The sequence below is a fragment of the Copadichromis virginalis genome, linkage group LG5, assembly GCF_057382275.1.
Source record: "Copadichromis virginalis isolate Kocher_CV1m ecotype Utaka linkage group LG5, C_Virginalis_male_GT1.1, whole genome shotgun sequence".
Lineage (NCBI taxonomy): Eukaryota > Metazoa > Chordata > Actinopteri > Cichliformes > Cichlidae > Copadichromis > Copadichromis virginalis.
The window spans coordinates 19,613,216-19,636,253 of NC_140622.1; the positions used below are offsets into that span (position 1 = coordinate 19,613,216).

Genomic DNA, 23,038 nt, shown 5'->3' on the forward strand with positions numbered 1-23,038 from the left:
CGCTCAAGTGCGCATCTGACATTTAGAGGAGGTCTGTTTGCTCAGTTAAGATGGCTGTGAATACTAAACCTCCCTTTATTTCCAGAAAGGAAAGAAGATATCCTTTATGCGATTTTTATGTTGTTTGCTCGTTATCTTGATATTCACAGTTCGTGTAAACTCAGTTGTGATAACTATCTACTGTCTCATATGATTCTCATACAGCACTGACTTGTTTTATTTTGCACTCCTTCAGCTATACAGGATGACGCTGTAAATAAAATAATTTATTGCAGGCTATAACTCCTGCAACAGGTGAAATGTATCATTCAGAATACACTGTAATTTTCTGTTTGACATTTTAATTAGTCTAAATCAGAAATATTTTCGATAATATTTCACCAATTCTACTCATGTTTCACTTGCTATAGAGAATTTCTGGTGTTGTGTTTGTACTTTTATAAAAGAGCATTTCTTCCACCAAGTAAAAAAAAATGTGATGAACATTGTGGTCCCATCCTAAAAATGCTCTGCTATTCTTTGCATTTACAAATACATGAAATCTTATTATGTAGATTCAATATGCAACGGAAAAGATACTTTAATATATAGTATTTCACATTTCCATTACAGTATAGTATTATATGTGTGTGTGTGTGTGTATATGTATATATATATATATATATATATATATATATATATATATATATATATATATATAAATATATATATATATATATATATATATATATATATATATATATATATATATATATATATATATATATATATATATATATATTTAGTCCTGGGAACAGCTAAGATACTGCGCAGGACCCTCAAGCTCCCAGGCCTCTGGTAGAGGACCCGAGCTTGAAGGATAAACCGCCCGCAGGGGCGTGCTGGGTGTTTTTTTTTATATATATATATATATATATATATACAGTCGGGGTTCCACTGTAATTTCAACATAAAGTGCAGTTTTTCTTCTTAAAAAAATAAAGCAGAAACATAAAAGGTTATTTTACCAGCTTCACTTTAAAACTGAGTAACCTTAGCCAAAATTATTTTGTACTTTAGGCTAAAACAGTGATCATCGAACATTTTAGTGCAAAAAATAACAAACCCATTGGAATCACAATAAATCCATGCTTATTTACTTTCCGTCTCTTTCAGCCAGTTAGACAAACTAGCCTGTTCACATTTTCAGAGCTAAAGGCAGCTCTCTTTTTTGTTACTATGTGACCTGCAAGTGAGAACAGTCTCTCACAGGGGCAGAAGTTGCTGGACTAATCAAATATTTGCGGCTTGGACATACAACTGTGGGTGGGTCCCTGCTCGACTGGACCACCACTGCAGCGGGCTGATGATGGATTCTGCTCTGTACAAACTCAGGGCCCTGTTACACGGGACTTCCTCAACTGAATCAGAGTCTGAAGACAATGAAGAGAGGAGGAGGCTCTTTGTCTTTGCTGGGTTCTTAATGGTGGCATCTTTACACTGTCCCTGCAGCAGGGCCTCAAGGCTGGTCCAGACCTCTTCTCACTCTCCCCTTGCAAGACACTTTAAATCCTTAAAGCGTGAGTCAAGCACAGTAGCTGTCTTGATCCACTGATGGTTGAGCGTAGCTGCACGTTGGGACAGGTCATTTATGAAGGCAGTCCTAAATTTTACCATGTAGTTTCAGTCATCATCAGAGACCACCATGGTGTGATGCAGATGGCAGAAAGCAGGTAAAACCACTGAACATGAAAGATATGTCGCACCTCCAAGAAGCTTAGTCACAAACCTGTAGTAGACAGTCCAAGAAAGAAATTATTAATCTATACAATAACTGTCAACTATACAGCTTTTTGAAGAAACAGTAACAACAAGTTAAAAAAATAGTTTTACAGTGGCTTGCAAAAGTATTCGGCCCCCTTGAACTTTTCCACATTTTGTCACATTACAGCCACAAACATGAATCAATTTTATTGGAATTCCACGTGAAAGACCAACACAAAGTGGTGTACACGTGAGAAGTGGAACGAAAATCATACATGATTCCAAACATTTTTTATAAATAAATAACTGAAAAGTGGGGTGTGCGTAATTATTCAGCCCCCTGAGTCGATACTTTGTAGAACCACATTTTGCTGCAATTACAGCTGCCAGTCTTTTAGGGTCTGTCTCTACCAGCTTTGCACATCTAGAAACTGAAATCTTTGCCCATTCTTCTTTGCAAAACAGCTCCAGCTCAGTCAGATTAGATGGACAGCGTTTGTGAACAGCAGTTTTCAGATCTTGCCACAGATTCTCGATTGGATTTAGATCTGGACTTTGACTGGATTGCCTGATAAATGCTAATGACTAAATAGAGTGCGCCTGTGTGTAATCTAATGTCAGTACAAATACAGCTGCTCTGTGACGGCCTCAGAGGTTGTCTAAGAGAACATGGATATGTTTTGTTTTAAACCATTCCATTGTTGCCCTGGCTTTATGTTTAGGGTCGTTGTCCTGCTGGAAGGTGAACCTCCGCCCCAGTCTCAAGTCTTTTGCAGACTCCAAGAGGTTTTCTTCCAAGATTGCCCTGTATTTGGCTCCATCCATCTTCCCATCAACTCTGACCAGCTTCCCTGTCCCTGCTGAAGAGAAGCACCCCCAGAGCATGATGCTGCCACCACCATATTTGACAGGGGGATGGTGTGTTCAGAGTGATGTACAGTGTTAGTTTTCCGCCACACATAGCGTTTTGCATTTTGGCCAAAAAAGTTCCATTTTGGTCTCATCTGACCAGAGCAGCATCTTCCACATGTTTGCTGTGTCCCCCACATGGCTTGTGGCAAACTGCAAACGGGACTTCTTATGGTTTTCTGTTAACAATGGCTTTCTTCTTGCCACTTTTCCATAAAGGCCAACTTTGTGCAGTGCACGACTAATAGTTGTCCTATGGACAGATTCCCCCACCTGAGCTGTAGATCTCTGCAGCTCGTCCAGAGTCACCATGCTTGGCTGCATTTCTGTTCAGCGCTCTCCTTGTGCCTGTGAGTTTAGGTGGACGGCCTTGTCTTGGTAGGTTTACAGTTGTGCCATACTCCTTCCATTTCTGAATGATCGCTTGAATCGTGGGATGTTCAAGGCTTGGGAACTCTTTGTAGCCTAAGCCTGCATTAAATTTCTCAATAACTTTATCCCTGAACTGTCTGGTGTGTTCTTTGGACTTCATGGTGTTGTTGGTTCCAATATTCTCTTAGACAACCTCTGAGGCCGTCACAGAGCAGCTGTATTTGTACTGACATTAGATTACACACAGGCGCACTCTATTTAGTCATTAGCATTTATCAGGCAATGTCTATGCGTAACTGACTGCACTCAGACCAAAGCCACTGTATGTACCTGCATGGCTCAAGGACAGTCACCAGCTTTTGGAGTTTTACCAGCTCTGATGGAGTTAAAATGACCAGCTTGTTCTTTTGTTTATCCAAAGCTGCAAAAACATCCTCTTGATTTCTTAGTATTGGAAGAAGAGAAATCATATCCAGCATTGAATTCCACAGTGTGGAAACATCCTGTATGAGTGGCTCTCTCTGTTACCCCAGTCTTCATTGCTCCTTGTGTAGTTCCTCCATATTAGCACGACTGTCTGTAATGCATCTAATTTTGCTTGCCTTTAGGTGTCATAAAGCTGTTAAATTTTACTTGAAATAGTCTGCAGTTGGAAAGTTGGATCACCCAATGCTAACTGTAACACATTTTCTAACCATACAAGAAATGGTAACACAAATATACACAATATAAAACGGTTACAAAATAGAATTAATAAAATTCATGATTCTATTTGTTTCTATTTGCTGTAGATGATTTTGACACTGTCACAACTTTTTATATGAACTGAGAATGTGGTTGTTTCTACCTTTACACACATCCTTTCATTCTTTATATTCTGAAATAAAATAAGCAAAAAATAAATAAATAGTTTTTTTAGATTCAGTTAGAAGAGTCAGAGCTTTTCATGTACAGTACACCTGCAGTAAACCTACTGTATGAGTAGGATAGCTGCCTCAAACAAGCAATAAGAAAGCAATAAAAAAATTAAAAGAGCAAAATACAAAAGATAACAAATTTATACAGAAAGTCTTTTGTTCTGCAGAAATGTGAGCTGTGCAAAATCTGTTTATTTTTGTTGCCATCTTTTCAATAACATTTTCCCACCTGATCAATGACCTTTGCAAATATACACAAATTAAACCATAACTGTGGAAATATGTGTAACACATCCTTAGCTGTAAAAAAATAACCATACAAAAACTATTTCCAAAGGCACTCTCAAAAGCTGCGTGGCAATGTGAAATATAAAAAAATCCACCTTAAGCTGGTAAACAAAACAAGATTAAAATACTGAAATGGCATTAAAATTCATGAGTGATACATGAAAATCAACTAAAAGCTATAATGTTGCTGCACTTCAAACAAGATTTTAAACACTCTCACAGCAACAAGGAGCAAACAAAGCAATAAAATGTAACATGACACCTTCAGGCCACTTCATCCATCACTTTCTCTGTTCAGTCTTTAAATTCAATTTCTTCATATAATTTTCAATCATAACTTACTTACACCTTTTTTTTTAAACTTAGCTGCTTCTTTCTACTTATCTTTGGTGACTTGTATGTATGTGGTTGTATGTGAATACGAGAGCTGTGCACTTCTATACTAGATGCTATAACACAGTGAGCTGGGTGGATATAGGTAAGGCTGCCATGCTGGCACTGTGTGCAGAAGTACAGAGGAGAAGGCATCGGTGTGATTAGCAGCAGCAGGATTTGAATGATGACGTTTTCATCGCTGTACTACGGCATCAGCAAGCAGCGATTTCTATTCAGCTTCATCCTTGAGAGTGAACCTGGAAGATGAGGTGGAACAGTCATTGAATGATAGTAAGAGTTCCTGATGGTCAATAAAAATGGTCAGAAATAATGACCATCAAGCTTGAGCATTTGAATAAATGTAAATACAGTCTGGATGAAACCAGATCTCTTCTGCTCACCATTCTGTGACACCAGACACGAGGTTCACCTCAGCCAACTCGAGCTGCACCTAAAGAATGGGAATGTCATGTCAGCATCTGCATGAACACAGTTTCTGCCTGTATTCACAGCATTTCAGAGTGAAAAGATAAAACACATTTATGGAATCAATGCAATTTACGCTACCAGCTAAGGCACAGTGAGGAGATTGGAGTACATTTTACCCAACCGAATCTCAGTGTGCTGTTTGGCAGTATATTTAAAGCCATGTAACAGATGCAGGAAGAGCTACAAATATGATTTCAGTCTGACCTGTCCAATGACGTCTCGGCTTCTGAATGAAGAGGAGTTATTTTTCACTGATACACTGAGGCGTCTGAATCTTATCTCGTCCTTAGGCAGATCATACTCAAACCTTTAAAAAAGTACAAAAAGATTATTAAAACACTAGGTCAGATCTTTAGGGATAACAAAACCTACAAAGGAGAAAAAAGGTAGTGCAACCTTTCATTAAATTCTGGGTTGAGGTCTCTCTTCTTCACTCCTGTTTTTTTCTTAGTGGCCTTGCTTTTATCTGGTAGCAGCATGAGGGAGACATAGCTGTCCACACCATCTTTATGTTGCGACAACAGACCTCTGTGTGGATAAAAAAATAAACAATATAAAAATGAAATATAGCAAAGATGAACAAAAGTTAACTGTAAAAATGTTTTAAGACATGCCAGCAGGGGTGGGAGCACTTTGATGTTTCCCGGGAGTTATTTTGAGTTCATGAACAGTCAACTTCAAAAGCAAAAGTACAACAAGCAAACATGAGAAACTCAGATATAAGTATAAGTTGCAGCTCTCACTCCAAGTATCCACTGGACAGGGGGTGCATTTCCTAAAGATGCTTCATTGTGCGTCTATTGGTAAAGCCCACAATGTCTATGAATATATTTTCTACCTAACAGAAAATCTGCTACCATTAGATCACTCATACCCTGGATAACTCTATTAAAATCTAGCATCTGTTAAATGAACATAAAGCATTAGCCTATAAAATTAACGGTCTCACAGTTCGTGCGAAAAGGTTGTCATATCATATGATGGAGACATTATTTTTCATTTAGTATGTTAGAGCAATACAGTTTCTTCTTCAATATATGGAGCAGTCAACATAGCATGAAATATTCTTTGAGTTATCATTAATAATTTCCCTATTTGTGGGTTTTTCCTAAAGTGTTAGAGACCAACAGAAATGCAGAGCAGAATGTTTTTCAATGCAACAACATACAGGCATTTCTGATGGACTCAGGTGTTGTTTCCATCATGTGCTGAATTCAGTTTTCGTACAGCCACATCAGAAGATGTGCAAAATGAATTCAAAATGATCTTTCTGTCAGTATAAAGTTGGTGAAAATAAACATGAATTTCGTTTATGACCTGTTTTTGACCCCACGCAGAAACATGGTAAGTTTATGATGAAGTTATGATGAGGTTGTGTTATACTATTACAAACACCTTCCTTTAACACAGCCTCAGATGCATAATATTCATATGCAGCACTCATGCGATTTAAATGTTTTGTTTCACACACCTGCAGGCGTGAACGATGACAATGAGCTTTCTCTCTTGCGAGGCGTATGAAAGCGACAGCTTCACCTGCCCGTTTCCAGAACTGCACCCAGAAGCAGCACAGGGCAAAGTCCCTGCACCAATCAAATCCGTCATTTTGGATGCCAGTATCTATAAAACACATCCAGGATAACAGTAAGAGTGCGCAGTAACGAGTCAACTCATTTGCTTTTATCTGTCAGATGTTATCACCTTGAGTTCAGCCCTAAGCAGGATTTGACTTTCAGGTGATGCTCCATCCAGATGGAACCACTGATCCTGAACCAGCTGTGGCTCTGCAAGCAGATTCTTGACAGGAATCACCAGAGATCCCATTGGCTGGTCCCAGCCACTCGACAACTGCGATGCAAAAGAGCGTGAGAATGAAAATCACCCCAATATTAGTACTCTTACATGTAAGCAAATTAAATCTGTACACAGAAATGAATGCAAGAAGTATGGCAAAAGTTAAAAACAGATGTAGATAAATATCTTACTTTCACCACAAGCATATCATGCTTAGGATCATGGACCACAAAGTAGAAAGACTCATTCCACTGAGGACTGGTACTGCGGTCACAGAGCTGATAAAGTGTGATGAAATGATACGATTAATATAGCAGTAAAAAAAGCAATTATCACACTGAGTTGCAGAGCATCATGAGAGAAAGAGCCTCACTTTGGTTTTGTAGGCTGTTTCACCCAGAACAAGCTCAGCTCCGGCTTTTGGTTCTTTTCCACTCTTCTTCAACTATGAAGCAAAAGAGAGGCATTCAAGTTACACAGCACGTGGGATTGTTTCTGTCAACTTGTGCACAGTGTATCAATGAACTGCGGGCGACTTACAGATAATGAATGTGCTCTGTCTATATGGACAAAGAGCAGAGCTGCAGCAGGGACAGCTTTGTTCTTAAAAGCCTGGAGAGACTGAAGCTGCAGCACCTGTGGCATGGAGCACAGCCAGTTAGGTCAGGTGATTATTTTGCAAAGTGAATATACCTTGTGTGGTGCTATGTTGCTCAACAGCATTCTAGGAGGCCGGAGGCATATTACTCCATGTTTAAATGAACAGAGCGAGGCTGAACTGAGTGAGTTTATTAACACGGTCTGGGGGGCCCACCTGCTCCAGTCTGGCTGCATTTGACACTGCAGGAACCCACTCCAGTATCAAGTGAACCTGTCCAGATTTCACGTCCTTCAGAGTGTACCACTGCAAGAGAGACAACGTTTGTTAGAGAAACATGACAAACTCTTTGTACGAGGAAAACAGGCAACACTGAGTTAAAAACACACAGGGTGTGGCTCAAGGTTTGCATGACTAACCTGATCTGTGTACTGTGATCTTATGACCTCATTTAGCTTAATACTGAATCTGTGAACACGAATACAGGCAAATGATTAACAACAACACGAGTTTAAGTTCACATAATATGACCATGTTTACTTCAGGCTGATTTCCAGATGTCAGGAGTTTTAAGAGAAAGGCTTTGTGAAAAAAGCAGTCAATACTGGATTAATAACAATAATGTAAATGGTATTCTCAATTAATTTTATACAGGTGGAAATTTGTTTTAAATAAAACAAAAATGTTTTATCTTTCATTTTCCATGGCTCGAAGTGGAAGCTGCAATCAAGCTAGACCAGAGTAGGAAACACACCTTCCTAGAAAGTCATCAGAATCTATATCCTTATCAAATGCTTCAAACTTGATCTCCTGGATGCTGTGCCCTTTCACAACGACCTGTTTAAAAGTAAGAGAAGCAAACATTTGTCAAAAAAACTACTTCAGACAAATCAAAGCTCAGATAATAAACAACAACCTTAAACAGCTTACCTCATACATTTCGTTCCATGTTGGGTTTAGATTCTCCTTGATAACATGGCTCTTGAATGCAACCTCGCCTACGTTGATCTTGACATAGGGATCGCTCTTGCCCTTCACCATCCCCCCCATCAGGTTATCCTTTGCAACCAGATTCTGGGCCTCCAGCAGGTGAATCCTCAGGAGCCCCTACAGCATGAAGACTGCAAGTGTTATACAGAAAGTACCACAGAACAGAGCAGACGTTCGTTGGATTTATTAAGTCAGTGTATACATTTCAGTGTGATCCAGATCATTTCTGTCCTTCCCACGGAAGACTGGAAAACAGGAATTTCTTGCTTACTAGCTGTTAATCTGACATTCTTTTGTCACTTTCATAGATAAATCTTTAGAGATAACCATCAATCAGAGATTTGTTTAACTACTTAATGAAAACCTGCTTTTCTTGTTCAAATTAGCAAAGGATCCATCATTAAGAGTATCCTACATTATAAGTTGCGTTTGCAACATGCTCATTTTGTTTTAAGCCTCTAGATGTCCTTCTTCTTCCTTGAAGCTGGTATGACACAACAGAGGGGGCCATTCTAGTAGAGCTCAGAGTAAAATAACAGGAGGAAGAAGGAAAATCCTGCTGTGCAGAAAGAGACATGAGGGGCTGTTTAGAAACCCAAATGATAGGTTGAATCCCAGCAGCATCCATTTATCTAATTATCCCCACCGAATATCTGAGGACACATGGAATCGCTGGGAGGATATTGTCTAATGTGAGGTAATGAAAAAACACAGGCTTAATGGAGCCCTACATTTCAAAACATTAGAATTAGACCTCCAGAATGATCTGAATATGTATATATGAACTCAAAAGCAAATTACATGATACTGCTTTCCTTTCCATGCTGATAACAAACACAGAACTACACCCACCTCTTGAGCAAAGCCCTGGCTCGGGGTTGTGTGTGGTGGAAGAACCTGAGCAGGTTTGGGGATTTCAGGAACCACTTCTGGCTTTTTAGTGTCAGTGGGAAGACCTGCCACTGTGGCGTGAGCAAGATTGCCCAAACTGGAAATTCATTCATATCCAAACACACAGAAAATGGAGAAGATTTTTTTTTCTCATTATGTTTTTTTTTTTCAAATTGTTTGTTTGAGGCAAACATGACAAAAATATGAAAAACTGAAGGAACAATATAGTTGTGTTTGCTGTCACGTGGAGCTCACCCTTCTGTTTGCTTTTTCTGTGGTTCAAAGTCTCCTCTGTCTGCTGTGTGGGGCTGTGTGCGGTGCTCTTCTGCATCGGCTGGCTTGTCCACCAGCTGAGCAAAATTACATTAATGTTATGAAGACGAAAACAGACATCTGGGGCAGAGTAACAACTGACTTTTGTGTGATGTGACTCACTGCGGCAGCAGGGGATGGGTCATGTGCTGGTTCAACATGAGGAGCCATCTCTGTAGCAGTTGCAGGATTTGCTTCAGGTTCTTTAGTCTGGTTTGATACTGCAACAGACCTAAGAGCAACATTATTCTAAAAACATGAAAGTCTGGAATAAAGCTTGTCAGACATAATACCATCTGAATGATGCGTCCTGTGCAGTCCTAGTGCAACTATGTCTATATATTTAAGTGGTATATGACATCAAGGAGCACGTTTCCTAAACCTTCACTCACCAACAGGGAGCACATTTAATATCTTCTATTTATTAAGCTTATTTGTGTTTAAATTAAAGGTGTATGAACTGCTTATTTTCCTTAGCAGCACTTCTAACTTTGGTTTTAACTGTTTTTGAATAAGACTACAGTCTCGGGTACAGCAGCATTAGCTTCAACGTGAGATTATAGATTTCACACGCAAATGACTCACTTGTGCGTTGGCATCTCTGAACTTTTTTCCTCCTTGCCAGCTGCTGCGGATGCCTTTTCTGTGTGGGTGCTGGTGTCCTCTTTCTTTACAGTGGTCACAGTCGGCCGTGGAACTTCATCCATCCTCGAGTTAAGAATCTGTTAATGACACATTTTCAGTTGGGGTTCCTTGATGTCAGTCACAGTAACATTAATGTAGAGTGTACATATCTTCATACCTTGAGCTCAGCCCTCAGGAGGATCTCGCTTTCAGGTAATGCTCCATCAAGAGGCATCCACTGGTCCAGGACCAGCTGTGGTTCAGAGAGAAGCTGTCTCACAGGAACTACCAGAGATCCCATTGGCTGGTCCCACGCACTGGAGAGCTACACAGCGAAAGGACACATTTGTGATATCAGTCAGCACTTGAAATGAAGAGGGCAGCAGCAGACTTTAAATGCTATTGTACTGTACTGTGTATTGTACTGTAACAAATTCAGGACATTTACCTTTATGATGAGCATCTCCTCTTTGGGATTGTGTACTTTGAAGTAGAATCCTTCGTTCCACTGAGGAGCACTCGTGCGATCGCACACCTTCAGGCAGAAAATGGATAAAGAATGGTAATAAATTATTTCTCTTTTAAAAAAAAATCAGGTGTGAAGTTATAGTATATTATGTCACATATATTATTAATTTCATACCTTAGTTTTGTAGACTGTGTTACCAAACACCAGCTCAGCTCCAGCCTTGGGCTCCTTTCCACTTTTTTTGAACTGTACACAGAAATAAAAAAGATTAGATTACATGAATAGTTTGAATTCCTTTCATCTATTTTCTTAACTTCTCCAATTTAAGTGTGATCAGAGTTTATCCCAGTAGACATTATTCTCCGTAATTATGACATCCAATACTATCTTATAAAATATAAAGTGTTAAAAGTGGCAATTTTTCACTTTATGTGCGTAAACGAACTCATAATCAAACTGTCTATCATAATGATTTTCACTGTGCAAAATTACAAGGGACTCACAGGCAATGAGTGCGCTCTGTCCACATAAACAAAGAGGAGTGCTGCACAGGGAGTGGCCTTGTTCTGGTAAGACTGCAGAGACAGCAAATGCATTACCTGCAGCAGAGAATCAAATAAAAAATACATTAGTGACTCAGCACCGATGTGCACAGCGAATCAGAGAAGGAGCATTTTGTTTGTGTACAGAAACATGCACTGACTTGGTCTAGGGTGTTATTATGGGACACTGTTGAAACCCACTCCAGGATCAGACGGACACGGCCAGACTTTACATCATTCAAGGTGTACCACTGAAACAGAGGTGCTCAAACATTGGATTACAGTTTATAAATGCACAAGGCGTACACACATTTAGTAAGAAAATATCTACAATACCCACCTGGTCTAAGTACTGGGAGCTGATTATGTCTGCCACGCTGATTTTGAATCTAGTCAACAAAGAAGATTATGCACATTATGCACAATTCCTGTTTCAGCGATTCTGAATTTAGAAACAGTGTTTTGTTTTTTTTACTAGTGTACTGTGATAAACATCATATCATGGTCGACTGACACTGGGTTTTTTTGCCAGTATACACATTTGTTTACCAACTGCTATGCTCAGGTAGTTATCTTAGTGTGATCTGACTCCTCTGACTCAGTTCTGAACAAGTGTAGACCTCCACATTAGCCCCTACCTGCCCAGGAAGTCATCTTTGTCCATGTCTTTATCATACAGTTCCACTTGCATTTCCTGTCCTGACTGAGGCCTCAAAACCACCTTAGAGAACACAAACAAGTTTAGTCAAAGTCACAGATGTTAGGTGGTAACAGGCCTTCTGATTTTATGCAGCCCCTCATACACACCTCATACATCTCATTCCAGACCGGGTTGAGGTTTTCCTTGATCACGTTGCTCTTAAAACTTTCTTCACCGACACTGATCTTAGCGTAAGGGTCACTCTTGCCTTTTGCCATACCCATCACTTTATCTTTGGCAACAAGACTCTGGGCCTCCAGCAGGATGATCCTCAGCAGACCCTAAAGGGAGGGATATTTTCATCCATGCGGCTTTTTAACAAACAGGATTTTGTCGTGCCCTGCTTCTCGTATCTGCTTCTGTAGATCAGTGTGTTGTGATGTTACCTGACTGGCAAAGCTGATGTCTGGGGAAGTATGAGGGGGCTGTGTTATGGCAGGACTTGGTGATTCTTCTTCCGTCTCATCTGGAATTGAATCAGCTGCCTTTTTTTTGGCATCGGCATCTTCATGCGAAGTCACTGAAGAGACAATAGTCTCCACGGGAGGAGTGTCTATTGAGCTCGACCTAAAAACACAGCGATTAGAAATCAGTCAAGTTTAAGAGGGAAATCTGGTGGCTAAACAGAAATAGACTTTACTGAATAAATAATCTTACTTGAGCGTTTTTTCTGTCTCCTGTTTCTGCTTAGCAGCAGAAGGATCTGACACCGCAGTTACCTTAGTTTTATCAGCGGTAACAGGACATTTGCTTGGAATCAGCATCTGTAGTTAAATGGACATTGTTCTAAATTAACTATGTTATTTATTACACAGTCATTACACCCGTTGCAAAAACAAATTAGAAAAAGAACAAAAAAATGAGCAAAAAAGGAAATAAAAGAGAGAATTAAAGTCAGAGAAGGGGACTTATCGCGAAAACAAAAGTTAATGATATTCACTTATTCATATGAAATATGTTAAATATTTCGGTCTAAACCAACATAGTTAAAACTGAAGATTGATATTTGTATCTGCAGTGATTTAAATTAAGCATAGCTTTGTTCTGCCACCTCCTTTGGTTGCACTATGCTAACATGGAAAGCCATGGGCAGAGGGCGCAACAGCAAGAATAATAACAAGAATACAGAGCAGGCAACAGTGACAACAGCTATGACACCGATATGTCACATAAAGCAGGATACTAGGAGCTGGAGTAAAGGAGGGTTGCAAAGCAGCTTGCAGGGGTTCAGCAACTAAAGCGGCTCATATAGTGTGCCCTATATGAGCCCTCAGAAACTGTGGACTGGCACTGAGATCAACTGATATGTTGGGACTGAAGCTGAGCTTGATGCTCTGACTCACTTAAACTACAACTATGCTTAATTTAGAAGATAACAAAAAAACAAAACAAACAAACAAAAAAAAAGTTGAACTGAAAAACTGAGAGAGACAAAGACTGACATACCTTGAGTTCAGTTCTCAAAAGAATCTGGCTCTCAGGTGAGGCTCCATCCAGATGGAACCACTGGTCCAGGACCAGCTCTGGTTCAGAGAGCAGCTCTCGAATAGGAATAACCACAGAGCCCATGGGTAAGGTCCAGCTGTGGGAGAGCTGGAAAAACACAATATTTGGTATTAACAACTTCTATATGAGAGATCTGTTTACATGAGGATAAGTTTTATAATACACCGAAGTCATCTTACCTTAACAAGAAGAATAGCCTCTCTGGGGTCACGAACCAGGAAGCAGAATGCTTCATTCCACTGAGGTGATGTTGTACGATCACACACCTTAAGACGAGACAAAAGAGTCAATCCATAGAGTTCTTTGCCAATCTTAGTACTGAAAGAGAAGCAGAAGTATCAGGATGAGGGCTTGAAGTCTTACTGTAGTTTTTCGAGACTTTGCTCCAAGAGTTAACTCTGCTCCTACTTTTGGATCTTTTCCACTCTTCTTCACCTGCAGGAAGAGACAACAGTCAGTAATATTTATTTGGAGTCCAAAGGTCAGCTCCTAGTTCTACAGTCTGTCCTACAAAGCAGTATTAAAAGACTTACTGACAATCCATCTGCCTGCTCGACAAACACAAACAGCAGGCCTGCCGAGGGAACTGCCTTGTTCTTGTAGGACTGTTGGGAATAGAACTGAAGAACCTAAAGATGCAGAAAGCAACCGCAGAATATAAATCAAGCTCAGCACAAGGTGTTCATTAATCCGTGGCTTGTTTCGATATTACTGACCTGGTCCAATCTGTCTGACTCTGAGGCTGTTGGAACCCATTCCAATATCAGGTGTACACGACCAGACTTCACATCACTGAGCGTGTACCACTGAAAAATAAAGAGAAATCATTTTAATGTCTGAACTATCTTTAATTAAGTAATTTTAGAGAAAAAGTTCAAGCAGATCTATCATTTGCATTTTTCTAAAATTTCATATGTGTCTGTACCTGAAATACTAAAACTCTATGTAGGTGGCTAATCACATTCCTACAGGCTAACACTGTAGCACATGCCCACCTGATCAGTGTACTGAGCATCAATGAGATCCTTTAGACTGATCTTCAGCCTGCATGTCAACACATACAAGATTAGAATAGATCATGTAGATGGTAATAAGCATTGTGATGCTTGATTTAGATATAGTTACCTGCCCATGAAGTCATCCTTCATGTTGATGTCTTTATCAAAGACCTCCAAATGCAGGTCCTGGCCTGGAAGCTGGGTTAAAATAACCTGAGGGGCAAACCAAGTACACATCTCAAAGGACCCTTTTTAACTAATTACACTGCAACTAAATGAACTACTCAGCCAAAAAGCAGCTGAAGACTTGTCTTTTTAAACTTGGATTTAGATTTTATTTTAAAATGGTTCTCTGGTTCTCTATTTTCTTGTTTTTTGTTTTTATTTGATGTGAACCAGTTGTCTTGAAATAAAATTCCTTACTTAATTACACACAAAAGCGCAGATTATTCTTTAAAATTTTACAGCAATTTCTTACCTCATACATCTCATTCCAGGTGGGGTTAAGATTGCCTTTGATAACTTCGCTTGTGAATGTTTCACCCCCAATGCTGATCTTGACATAGGGGTCACTCTTGCCTTTCACCATGCCTCCCATCAGGTTATCTTTCGGAACAAGATTCTGACCTGCCAACAGGTGAATTCTCAGCAGTCCCTGAAATAAAAATGTGCATTTTAAATTTTTAAAAAATAAAAAAAATACTAGCAAGATCCTAAGAGCTATCAAGTAAAAAGAAAAAAATAACTGGACTGTCCTGTATTACCTCTGTAGCGAAGCTAGGATGGGCAGAGGTCTGCTGTGGGAGCTGTTGGGATAAGCTGGAGGACACATCAGATGGAATGCGCCCTTCGTCTAACCACAGGACCTTTGGTGAAATGGGAAAAAGGAGAAGCAGAAAGACAAAAATTCTTAATTGAATTTGGAATTAATCACTTCCTACACTCCACTTTTTTGTTAGTGTGTTTATTAGACATTATAACAGTGCAGGATCATAGGTCTTAGTCCCATTTACCCTGAGAATCGCATTGAGGTAGATGCGACTGGCTGATCCAGAGTTTTCCAACTGGAACCATTGGTCCAGAGAAAGATTGGAATTTGATAAGAGACGGGACAACGGGATGGTCAGGTTTCCCAGCGTCTGCACACGGTCAGCATCCTTCACCTAATGAAGAAAAGACAGTTCAACACCGTCACCCGTCAGATTATCAAAGATGAGTTTTATTGCATAGTAAATGGTACATAATCTCATCATCTACTACCTGAATGTCTATGTCCTGGTTGCGAGGATCGTGGATGAAGAAGGTAAAAGCTTCTTCAAACTCTGGATTAATGGTTGTGTAACAAGTCTAAAGAGAAGACGGAAAATGTGCATATGACAAAAAAATAAACAAAACATATCAAGAGAATTTTAAATGGCTTTCCCAGGAGATGTACCTTGCTCTCTCTAGTGACGTCCTTCACAGATAACTGCACCATGGGATTGGGCTCTTTATTTCCCTTCTTCATCTAAAACGTACACAGTTGCGGACAGATATGAATGCAGAGTAAGACACTGACATTCTGTAACCAAGAGCAGCACAACAAATAGATTTATCTACTATTATAAGAACATGAGGTCGGTCACAATGAAAGTATGTGCATGGCTACCATAGCAACAGCACAAATAACTGAAATGAAGCACCGTGCTGCCTGGCACAATCAGGAAGTCTAAGTTTGCAAAGAGAAAAAACAATAAGCCGGGGGTTTTCTTCCAAAGTTTCTTTAACTTTTGTTTTTCTTCTTAAATATATGACAAAATTAGAAGAGTCTGAAAAGTGTGTAACAGTTTTGGATAGAGTTACCCATATTCATCAACAGTGGAACAGACTAAACTGGGTTTGAGGCCAAGGCAACAAACTTGTGGAATGCGAAACAAATAGCAGTTTCAGCTCAGTTAGTTTAACCACACACAGGAAGCAGCTCTGAGCTGTGCACGAATGTGGGCACAGAAAGCACACTTATTTGACTCACAGGAAGCGCCTCAGCCTTATCCAAATAGATAACCAAGATGGCTGAAGAAGGGAGATCAGCATTCTTGTTGGTGATGCTCTCGTTCCTCTTCAGGACCTAGATGATGATTTTACAACATTTCTTTTAGTGTAATTGTTTGACAACAAACACAAGTCTCCTCGATGACACACGAAAAGCTGATCATCAGTGAAAATTAGACACTCAGACCTGCTCTAGTTGATCAGTGCTTGGCAGCAAACTCAACCACTCTAGCCTGAAGTGAACCCGTCCAGAATCTGTGTCCTTCAGAGTGAACCACTGGGAAGACACATTCAGACATACTTTCACCGTCTTATGATTAAAAAAAATCATCCTCAGTGTGGCAAAGATAAAAAAGAAAACTGCTCACTTACATCATCGACAACTATGGATTTCTTCACAATGCCCAAATCCAATTTGGTCCTATAAGGAGGAGGAGTGCAAGACAAGAAGGATTAAAAACAAAATACAGTAGTGCAATTTCAATGATCAACAGAACAGAAAGGAGACTCTGTACATTCGAAGTACTTTTCCCCACTGTTCATGCAGGTGACAAATGAAAGGTGACAACATGAGATTCAACCAGGACATGAATTATGCATATGTACCTGCCCAAGAAATCATCCTTGTCTGGGTCTTTGTCATATACCTCAACCTCCAACTCTTGACCAGGTACTTCATGGACAATAACCTGATGTACGGAACACATATAAGGACATGACGACTGACAAAGGGGCTTGTATGGAAGCTGTCTGCAGCCTCGTGAATGAAAATGAACAATGCCAGTGACTGATATATCAGGAGAAACACTCAAATACAGAACAAAGTGAAATGTGTGAAAGACAACATTTTCCAATTTACGTGCTGATGGTTTACAAAGAAAACAAAAAACCTTTCTCCTCACCTCATACATCTCTCCCCACTTGGGGGCATCTGTGTTGTCAATGTGTTTGGAGGTGAAGGTCTGAGGTCCCACCCTTAATATGGCGTAGGGGTCAGACAAGCCTGCCATGACCCCTTTCACATAGTTGTCCTTGGCTACTAGTTTCTGTGCCTCCAGTAGGTGGATGCGTACAACACCCTGAGAGAGGAGAAGAGGTTCATATACTAGTGTTTTAAAGCTTGAAGTACAATTGTAGTCTGAATGTGCAGATGAATATTCAGGCCTTACCCTGGGCAAAGGAGAGCGTAGCTGGGCCACAGGCAGGCCAGGAACCAGCGGGACAACCAGGCGGTTGGGCAGCACCAAGAAGGAGGCAATAGCATCCATAATCATGCTGTCTGACATGACACTAAAACATAGAACAGAGTAATATTTCAGTGGCAGCACTAAAAATCATTTAATTTTCATTGTACAATAAAAGTAAATTATTGAAACGACATTTTTGAAGGGAAAATATTGTACTTTCTTTAGTTTCTCTTATAAATATACTGTTAATGTTGCATGCACATCTTAAATATGACAGAAGTTTCAAACAATGAAGTCAGCCTATGTACAGGTGATTCCTCTGAGCCAAAAGATCTTGATCAGGCTCACGTCACTAAAATGTTCATCTCTTGCAAGCAGAGAGAAGCCCCGCCCACTTGTCTGTTTATGAAGGGCATTCAATTAGCAGAAATTTGCCTTGAATTTGCAGAAGGGAAGAGAGGTAAAGCTAAACTGTGGGGCTTTACAAAATCACTGCATAGGATGAGTAGGGATTATTTTTAACTGTGAATCATGATCATGCAAAGCTTCTTGAATAGCGTACATGAAGTTGGAAACATTTAGTTGGAAACAAGCAGGCTTGGTTGCCTTTAAAGGCTATGGTTATTAATAATGTGTAAAGCAAGATTTTTTCAGCATGACTCACTTCAGTCCAGGAATGTCCAACAAATTAGTCAGTCCAGTCCAATTGATGTCTAGTTTCTGGGAAGAGATAAGAAGGAACCGTGTAGAGCAATCTTTAAGGACTGATAGCAAACCAATAGCATACAAGACTATAGGACACGTGTTATTGACAGAAATGGGGGTTGGAAGGTGCAACAAGAGAAGGACTAATGGAGGTGAATTGTAAATATAAATTGACCTACAGGCCGACGGATGAAAAACATAGAGACTGCACCCACAATGGGCACATCTCCAATCAGAGGCTCAAGGATCACTCGCATCATCCCGTGTAGCTGAAGCAAAAGAGAAACAGAAAGGCCAATTATCACTAAATAAAGAAAAGCAGATTTTCTTTGTATTTTACTGAATTCTGGGTCTTTAGATTGGCATTTAAAAGCTTTACATGAAATGGTTGTCTAATAATGTCACCACATAGTAGTTTTAAGCTTGGATAAGAAGACAAACCTGTATGCCTTTGACTCCAGCTTTGCAGAAGTACCGTTTCACTTCAACATTGATCTCCACGTTGCCAACGTAGCTGAAGATATAAGCACAAAAATGTCACCAATATGAGCACCCTGGAAACATTCCAGTAAAGAGAGAGTAAAAAGCAAAAGAGTAAAAAGTCACCTAATATACAGATCCAGCAAGACTTGTCCCTTGTCATTTTCTGTGTGTGCCTTGATCCCTACAACCTTCATGGCCTAAAGCAAACATAAAGGACATTTGTTTGAACAGTATAACTCCATCATGCATCACTTGTGTGGATCTTTGCTGCAAATCCATAGCATTGTGTAAACTCTCAGTGTCATCACCTTGTCTCCCATGTCCACCTTGGTAAAGCTGAGGGTCTGGAGGTGGCTGCTTGAGGCTCGGATAGAAGGAGCGATGGTTTCTACCAGCAGCTTCTCGAGGTACTGGCCGACAAAGGGCCACACCTGCTGCAGGACCTGGCCAGGATATCAAGCACATGCTTTAATACGATGTTTTTATCTTTCATAAACATAACCGAGACGACTGCTTCAAGTAAACTTTCGCCTTCTGTTTGAAATACCAGAAAGAATGACAGAGACAGCTGCAGTGTACCAAACCTCCTCAGCTGTTAGTGTTCTTGTTTGGGGTCACAACATGCTGTATGACATCTGTGGTCTAGATGTGGTTCTTTCTGCACAATATTAATACCGCTATGTAAACCTGTGCAGTCTTCAGTCTATTGTCAATGAGAAAGAATCTAAAAACAGAGCACAGTTTGCTTGCGTGCCTCTGACTTTGTCAAAAAAACAAAAACTCCACAGTTGGTTAGAGTCTGGCATAAGTGGAGAATGAGTCATCAGCTGCCTGCTCTTATGGCGCATGAAGCCTGAGCAGTAAAGCAATCTGCTGACCTCCCCTCCAGTAAGCAGTCTCAAACCTCTGCTTTGTCTGCTTTCTAATGCTTACGTCTTGTGATCCTGCTATCTTGAATGCTTTTTATTTCTTTATGTCTGTATTAGAGGCCTTTCTCTAGGCTAGAAGAGCTAGAAGGAGATGGGGGTGGGGCTGCAGGGTTTCTTTTTAGTTTGGAGAGCTATGTGGCTCCTCCTCTTTCCTGTGAGTCTGGTAGGCTGCAATGAAATGGAAATGTTGAGTGGGCTGTCTGGCACCGGGCCTCCCCTCTGCAGTACAGACAGAGTGGCCACAATGGTGGGGGTGTGGCCTTTTTTCCACTAAGGTAGCAACAGTACTTATCAGCAAGCACACACTAAGTGTCAATCAACACAACAGCTGGGCTGTTGAACAGCGTGTGTTTGCTGGGCTTGAGGGGAAATGGACAGTTGTACAATAAAATGATGAAGAAAAAGAGGAACTTGTTGATGTTTTACCTTATTCAGCCATTCAACCTTCTCAACATCCGGAAAGTTTACCTGAAGGATAGAAACAGAGGGCAGGGACACGCTTAAATTTTATATAGAAACTGATAAACAAACAAGAGGAAAGGGAAATGATTCATTCACAGATGACCGGTAACTTTGTTGCTATCACAACAGTGCTCTCTCCCTGAGGGTTCAGACTGAAAAAGCTTTTCAAAAACTATACAAAAAAATGGATGAAGATATGTTATATAAAAAGATCACTTTAAAAATTATGTGGCTATTACACATTAAGCATTGTAAGTCAGTTGTCAAGATACTCTTGCAATATATGTGCTTGAAGTGTTTCCCCCCATGTATATTTCATAGGTTTCTCTCAGACAAAGCACTGCCACGTGACAATGTTGAGAAATCTGTTTTGAACCTTTCAGTGAGGAGATGCATTCTGTCTGGTTATGCACGCAATCATTTTAATCACTCCTGAAACAGGAACCCACAGAACCTCACTTGGGTGTGGCCAGATACTCCTAGATGACAGAGGCACATGTGGGTTTCTGAATTTGCGTTCTGTCTACAATTACTACAAAGATGTACTATAGACTGCAGGTCTAGTGCCCTCACACATTCTCCATTCAGTTTTGATTAGACAGTTTGAGTGTTTTTGGAGCTGTTTTTGAAGCAACAATCCCCTTGTGTGCTTTTAGACATGTTTCGTTTTAAAATTAAACACGTGTGCAATGAATTTAGGAAGTGTCTTTGTATGAAAGGAAGAGGGACAAAGAGTTCTACAAAACTGCATACTCCTTTGAGGAGCTAAAGAGCAACGGTGCAGCAAAGTTTTTCAAGGCTATACTAGGCTGTGGTGCATGCCATAGTTCCATTGCAGCAAATAATAATTACTGGTTGGGGATAAATCACTCAAAAATACTCATTACACCCTACAGTAGCCTCTGTAGTGGTATTGTGATTGCATGGTTCAGTGCCAGGCTTTGCTTGATTTGTGTAATGTAAGGTTACTCTAGGCCAAAGTGGGCTAAGGGGGAGACAGTGCAGCAGCAGAAAGTTTAATATGCTCTCAGACCATCAGGTACATTCATGTCTTACCCATGCAGGAAGGTCTCGCTTGATTTTGGACACTCTCGTGGATGTGTACTCTTGCTCGTTGTCGAGCAGCTGTATGGCTGACTTCAGGCGCGTCTCCTTGCCTTCTCGGGCATGTTTCCATCCCGTGTAGATCATCATGCCGAACACCAGCAGACTGGTGCTGACCCGATAGTATCCGGCAAGGTAGACGGGCAGCAAGGCACCCAGGCATTTCCCAAAGGTCCAGAGTACCGCCACTGCACTTATCCCCTTGGGTTTGTCAGTTTCTGCCTCCACGTTACTCATGGCTTTCTTCTCGCGGTCGCCTGTGCTCGGACACTCGGCGCCCTTGGATTCGCTCGGCTCCGGCTTGTCGCTCTGCATTATGGTTATCTTCTAAAACCACTAAAATACCGCAAGGCTGTTCGCTGAATGATATTTGCTGTCTTTAAAACGGCGATCGGACTTCCCTAACACTTAATCTGCGGTTTCATGACTCGTGCGAGCCACTGCCTGAACAAACGCACCGCCGCTAATTCGCCGTTCGCGAGTGTTGCATTTTATACGGACTACAATTAAAATGTGATCGCGATCGCTGGATTGGATCGGTAGTATTGATTGAGCACAGATCTCGGAGAAGTCCCGGAAAGCTACTGCTCACCCAGTCCCGTTAGCTGGATAAAAACACGCCCACTAAAAAGGCGTTTTTGACTGTTTGCTGCGTCAAATTACCCAGTCACTGTTATTACTGCAGCATTATGTAGAAGTTCGTAAGTTTTCTATAATCAAACTATCCGAAAAAAAGGGTATATGTCTGATGAAGCACAGACCACCCATTAACTCAACAATACACGCTTGGAAATACTTCCTACTGCTTTATCATCTCTCCCCAAACCCCCAAATAGCGCACAGGCTATTGCCATGATTTCAGTAAGCAGGGTTGGATAGTAACTAATTACATGTAATTAGGATTACGTTATCAGATTATAAAAAATAAGTAGTATAGTAAGTAAAGATTAACTGTGATAAATTTGCAGTAAGATTATAATTCAGTTGTTAAGAATTGTCTTGAACACACAAATTTGGAAACACTTGCATTTAAAACTGCTTGAAGTCGATACTTTTTTTTCCTTCTCTTGGCACAAAATGAAGCACTTTCTAAGAGACACCACGTGCCCACACTTTTCATTATCATGCGGTTTCTAAAGCATGGCCACTTTATTGAGTAGATAATACCCTACCCCCCACACCGAGAACTGCCCCAGTTCTTGGTGGCATAGATTCAGCAAGGTGCTGGAAACATTCCCTTCAGATTTTGGTCCATATTATTATATCAGATTTGTTGGTTACACATCCATGATGAGAAGCTCCCCATCTACCAAAGGTGCTCTCATGCATTGAGTTGTGATGACTGTTGAGGAAATTTGAGTAAAGTGAACTTGTTCAAGTTCATGTTTAAGAAACCAGTTTGCTGTCCTTTGTGACATGAGAGGACAGGTACACCATGGACATGATAGATAATATTCAGGTAGGGTATATGGCACCAGTGATGCACAATTGGTCCTTAAGGCCCAGAGAAAATATACCTCCACACTGTTACACCACCACAAACACAAACCACTGATAGAAGGCACGATAGATCCATACTTCCAGGTTGTTTGTCAGGTTCCAATCCTACAAACCAGCAAA

At 40.4% G+C, this 23,038-nt stretch overlaps 1 protein-coding gene across 1 annotated transcript; it reads right to left on the bottom strand.

Annotated features, from left to right (window-relative positions):
* Positions 1–4,111: 4,111 nt before the first annotated feature.
* LOC146709509 (uncharacterized) lies at positions 4,112–22,014 on the bottom strand. The gene is made up of 52 exons (XM_085456499.1): positions 21,371–22,014; positions 20,279–20,320; positions 19,232–19,366; positions 19,047–19,120; positions 18,882–18,954; positions 18,620–18,709; positions 18,400–18,455; positions 17,718–17,838; positions 17,451–17,627; positions 17,155–17,237; positions 16,921–16,969; positions 16,736–16,825; positions 16,529–16,624; positions 15,953–16,024; positions 15,778–15,864; positions 15,531–15,680; positions 15,282–15,383; positions 14,996–15,172; positions 14,645–14,730; positions 14,515–14,563; positions 14,236–14,325; positions 14,053–14,148; positions 13,883–13,954; positions 13,699–13,785; positions 13,460–13,606; positions 12,671–12,777; positions 12,400–12,580; positions 12,121–12,294; positions 11,952–12,034; positions 11,654–11,702; positions 11,475–11,564; positions 11,275–11,370; positions 10,946–11,017; positions 10,751–10,837; positions 10,481–10,627; positions 10,264–10,400; positions 9,802–9,910; positions 9,622–9,716; positions 9,328–9,463; positions 8,416–8,592; positions 8,240–8,322; positions 7,905–7,953; positions 7,702–7,791; positions 7,428–7,523; positions 7,261–7,332; positions 7,079–7,165; positions 6,795–6,941; positions 6,565–6,713; positions 5,490–5,621; positions 5,298–5,400; positions 5,006–5,055; positions 4,112–4,861 (listed from the first exon to the last, which is right to left on the bottom strand). Exons 1-52 carry the CDS (start codon positions 21,731–21,733, stop codon positions 4,834–4,836), a joined length of 5,490 nt encoding a protein of 1,829 aa, XP_085312625.1. The 5' UTR covers positions 21,734–22,014; the 3' UTR covers positions 4,112–4,833.
* Positions 22,015–23,038: the final 1,024 nt, after the last annotated feature.

What these genes read in the sequence shown, in the direction of transcription:
- LOC146709509 (XM_085456499.1), bottom strand. Translation starts at nt 21,733, where the DNA reads ATGCAGAGCGACAAGCCGGAGCCGAGCGAATCCAAGGGCGCCGAGTGT. An exon ending in ACAGAGCGCACTCATTGCCT is followed by an intron (nt 11,018 to 11,274) that starts GTGAGTCCCTTG and finishes TTCTGTGTACAG; the next exon opens with TTCAAAAAAAGTGGAAAGGA. An exon ending in TCCTGAGGGCTGAGCTCAAG is followed by an intron (nt 10,401 to 10,480) that starts GTATGAAGATAT and finishes TGTCATTAACAG; the next exon opens with ATTCTTAACTCGAGGATGGA.